Source organism: Helicoverpa armigera, chromosome 11 (genome assembly GCF_030705265.1).
Source record: "Helicoverpa armigera isolate CAAS_96S chromosome 11, ASM3070526v1, whole genome shotgun sequence".
Classification (NCBI taxonomy): domain Eukaryota; kingdom Metazoa; phylum Arthropoda; class Insecta; order Lepidoptera; family Noctuidae; genus Helicoverpa; species Helicoverpa armigera.
In genome coordinates, this window is record NC_087130.1 from 12,143,903 (window position 1) to 12,148,230 (window position 4,328).

At 40.0% G+C, this 4,328-nt stretch overlaps 1 protein-coding gene across 1 annotated transcript; it reads right to left on the reverse strand.

Annotated features, from left to right (window-relative positions):
- Nucleotides 1–742, reverse strand: LOC110370068 (uncharacterized). The gene has a single exon (XM_021325780.3). It carries the CDS (start codon nucleotides 740–742, stop codon nucleotides 293–295), a length of 450 nt encoding a protein of 149 aa, XP_021181455.2. The 3' UTR covers nucleotides 1–292.
- Nucleotides 743–4,328: the final 3,586 nt, after the last annotated feature.

Here is a 4,328-nt window from a genome sequence, read left to right on the forward strand (position 1 = left end):
TTAAATATTATCGTGTATTATCTAATATTACCTAATACAAAACTTTTGATTACACTATCATAGTGCAATAACTAGATTAAATCTATTTACTCTGTCAATCGTTGCCTCCAATCCGTTCGGGTAACGGCATCACTTGAGCGTTCGATCACAGCCACTTCATATAAATAACATAAAACTTAAGTACAGTCTGAGCTTGGCACGCGCACGTCAGGGGGATGCGGGGCTCGTCCTCCCGTGGTAGCGCGCAGCCTTGACATTTGCTGGAGACGCGCACCGGGGCGGCGAGCGGCCACTAGCCCCAGCGCCGGAATCTCGTGTAGTTTGGCACGGGGAGGTACGGGTATCGCGCCGGGACTCTCACGTTCTCCAGGTTGTATCCTCGCCGCCGTCGGATCCTCCCATCACTCACTTGGCTGTTCACGTTTTTTTTCCCTGTAGACACTATACTTATCATATTTGATTCTAATTTCACATTATCTGCCACAATGGCGTCATCGGGCCTCTGCCTGGTGATGAGTTTCGCTCTGTTTTTCTGCGAGGCTAGATACGCTTGGTTGAGTACGTAGGAGTCCAGGGGTTTGGGCACCAGGTTGTACCTGGTGGAGTCGATTTCCCGCTCGTAGCCGAGGCGGGCGGGCGCGGGCGCAGCGAGTGCGGGCGCCGCGAGCGCGATGACGAGCGCGAGGTACGCGTGCATGATGCGGTGTGTGTCGAGTGTATGAGCCGCGCTCGAACTACACATTTTTATATATACCTACCAGCTATCGATACCATTCGTGCCCAATTTGTGTAGGTTGTTATTTATTTTTTGTGATGGTGATGCGCGAGACGCTCTTGAACTTGGTAGTGTGTCGCGGAGATGCGGCGGCAGACGGCCAGGCCGCTGATGGGCCCCGCGACGCCGCAGCTCTCGCCTGCGCGCGTTGTTCGCCGCGATGCAATTATCCGTATAATTTGATGCACCGGTGACTACGAACGCTCATGAACCTTGTTCCACTTACATTAACCAACATTAAGTGATGTTGTTCTCACCGGTACAAGGCGACCGTTACATAGTTAAAGAGAACTTATTAGCTACGTCGTTTGTTGTAAAAAAAATATAGACCTATATTTTATTTTATTATAGATAAGCTAACAAAACCTTGATACTTGAAACACCTTTGGATGTTTTGGATTATTATTACATAACGTTTTCAACAGGTTCTATGTATATTATGTATTTGGTATTCATGTTCATCTTTTCTTTGTTTAGTTTCTTTAGATACCTACTTGTACAAAGCGTTGTATTTATACCAAGACTTAAAAGTATTTGTATTATGTTTACATATTTAAAAGTTTAATTTGTGCTCAGAGCATAACCACCTCAAATTGCACATTTACAAACATAGAGCACGATCCGTTCAAGGATACTTCACCGACAACTGTATGTAAACATGAAAAGTAGCCACATCTCGTGGTCATTTATTTATTTAGGAAATTTTGTGTTTACTGGGTTTTGCGTAGGTTATGTCAATGTGTTTAGACGATTTAGAATTTTTAGTTTTCCAAATGTTTAGAGCGAACAAAATTAACTGGATAGTGCACGTAAATATGACAAGACGTTTATGGTAAATTATTAGTGCGTATTGACCAATGCCCTTGTCATTTTAATGATGCATAGACTTATGATGATTATGAACGGATGGATGCTGATTTAGTGTTTGCAGGAAGTAGACTAACGCGTTAAAAATCTCTTAATTAGAGCGCTTTCATAACAGTGGATGTCCGTGCGCTCGTTTGTAATAACAATTGTCAATACCTGAAACCTGAAACCGCGTGACAGATTTTCGCTCGTGTCGCAAAACTGAACATGTATAGGTACGTAGAAGGGATAATCGGAAATTAATTAGGTATTAGTAGCTTTTTAACTCAATCGTTTAAAGCTTATGCCCTGTCCTTCATACTGAAAATATTTTGTGCTACTGAGTATGATATATTTTTTTTCTTCCTTATTGAGTTTGACGTGTAGAAACTAACAAACGATTAATTACAGCTATCATTAAAAATAGAAAGCATCCGGAACTTAATTCACAAGGTCTTCTCCAAAACATGTGTTGGTATAGAAGACCAGTATCACCAATATATTCGGTTTTATACAGGAAATACAGAGCAAGCTGTCGACCTTCCAAGATCTGTCTTGGTCCGGTGATTACATAACACTCATACAAGTAAATTACTTGAGATAATGTAAACATACTTACGGTAAATAGAATACATTTTCTACGGTTTGTGGCAGAACTTAAATATGCGCGATTATGAATATAATGTTGGACGAAAGTGGTCTGTCTGCTTTGTTCCTTAAAAAAACATTCTTTATTACATCTTTATTTAAATTTACTGGATATGTTAATTAATAGACAGATTGGAAAAATATAAGAGCTTGCTTTAAACAACATTATACTTTCGCTATTCAACACTTTTCGATTTTATTTTCTTTGGAAAGCGGTGTTCATCTATCAAATTCATAAGTAGGTAGTGTAGCTGCTGCCAGCTGCTGTCAAGTAATTATGTAGATATTACACATAAACTATTTGCACCTCAAGTAGATGCAAACTTAATTATCATATGTAACGCGTAAAAATGTTCTATTTATATTAAATGGTAATGAGTGAGGGAACAGGTTTCGGTTTGCTAGGACGGAAATCGTTTAATTTTAAACGGAAGCACAGTTAGCATGCGGGTGGATGTGAATGTGGATCGAAAGGTGTGGAAGTAGCCAAGGCGAGGAGTTATGGATTATACGCGCAATATGGCGCATATTTATTTAGTTCAAGCCGTAACTTCGATCATCAACTGATTGGACTGCGATACCAATTCATATAGAATACTCATTTTCACCATTCCTGAAGGGACATAATTTGCAGGTACAACATATCTGATGTTTATAAGAATTATTCACAAAACAGTACCTTTAAACCAAGTTTTTAGATACCTATTGAAAAATACCGTCCAAGTAAAATTTCATTGTTTGGCATTTTGACACGGAGTATGTACATTGTTTGGTTTATTAGGAAGTGGCAATTAACCTGACACTACACAGGCAATGTTGACCACTTTTGAAGAGCACAGTGTATGACATGACCATAATTGACCAGTGCTTGAAATACGAATAAAATATAACGTTTCTACTTATGGCATTATTTTAAGTTTCAAATTCTACCTTCCCAATTTTGTACTTACATCGATAGTATTAAGAGAAAGCATAATTATGTTTTTATGGTCTATTAAAAGCTTACGCAACATCTATTCCATTTGAAACCAGTAAAAAGTATACATGGATGGCGAGGCTAGCTAAAGCCAGTATAATATAAATCCATCAGCGAAACTAATGACGTTAATTAATTCAATCATGCTTGATAACGAAGTGGTCAGTGCCGGTTCTCCGTGATCAATTAGATCTGACAGTGGTCACAGCGCACGGGTCTGTGTGCTGCACAAAGAGCGAGGAGTCGACGCACAAGGATGAACGGACAATACTGTGCTCGTCACTGCTTCCGTGTTTTTGTCTCGTTCCGCATCAAGGCATCATCATTAGAATATTAATATTCGTTATCCTAATTCAATGTTCGCCAAGCTTCTTTGTCCACACAACTCTCGGGTTTTGCTACGCTACATCGTTTAGCTTTGTTGATCTAACATTTAGTTTTGTAATTTCGGTTAGGTAGGTATGTACCCGGATCAGAGTTCATGTTTTATTTTTGAATATTTAATATCAAATGCCTTTGTTGATCCTACATAGGCCAAGGTGCCAATATTTTATCTTGACAATGTCTAAACTCTGCGCGGTGGGTGTCTGTCTATTAGTTTTGAGTTTTGACACATCAGTGCCTGAGTTGCGTGTCGCGAACACTTCGTCGGCTTTGTTTAGAGTGGCGCGGCATGTGCCGGCGGCCCGAGCGGGCTACTGACGGGCGCGGACGCGTCCTCGGGTGTCAGCGGTCATTGCTTCCTGATCACCCGACTTTATCTCTTTGAGATGTGACGTTCTGCTGCGTTTGCGCAACGCACTACATGAATTATTCATAGCCATCGTATTCGTGCCTCCATTATCCTTTGTTCCCCGATAATTTCATATTACGATGCTAATGTACCTATAAACTGATTACTTGGAGTCGTTTTATTAGGTGACTCGATTATATATTTGTCGATGTTATATTCACATGCCTCATAAAATATGCAATGACCAGCACCAAGATTGAGTTCAATTGGTTAATAAACCAATAGGGATAAATATTGATGAAAACAAAGTTTCTTTATAATATTGTTTTGTTTAGATGCCATGGGACTCG

What these genes read in the sequence shown, in the direction of transcription:
- LOC110370068 (XM_021325780.3), bottom strand. Translation starts at nt 742, where the DNA reads ATGTGTAGTTCGAGCGCGGCTCATACACTCGACACACACCGCATCATG.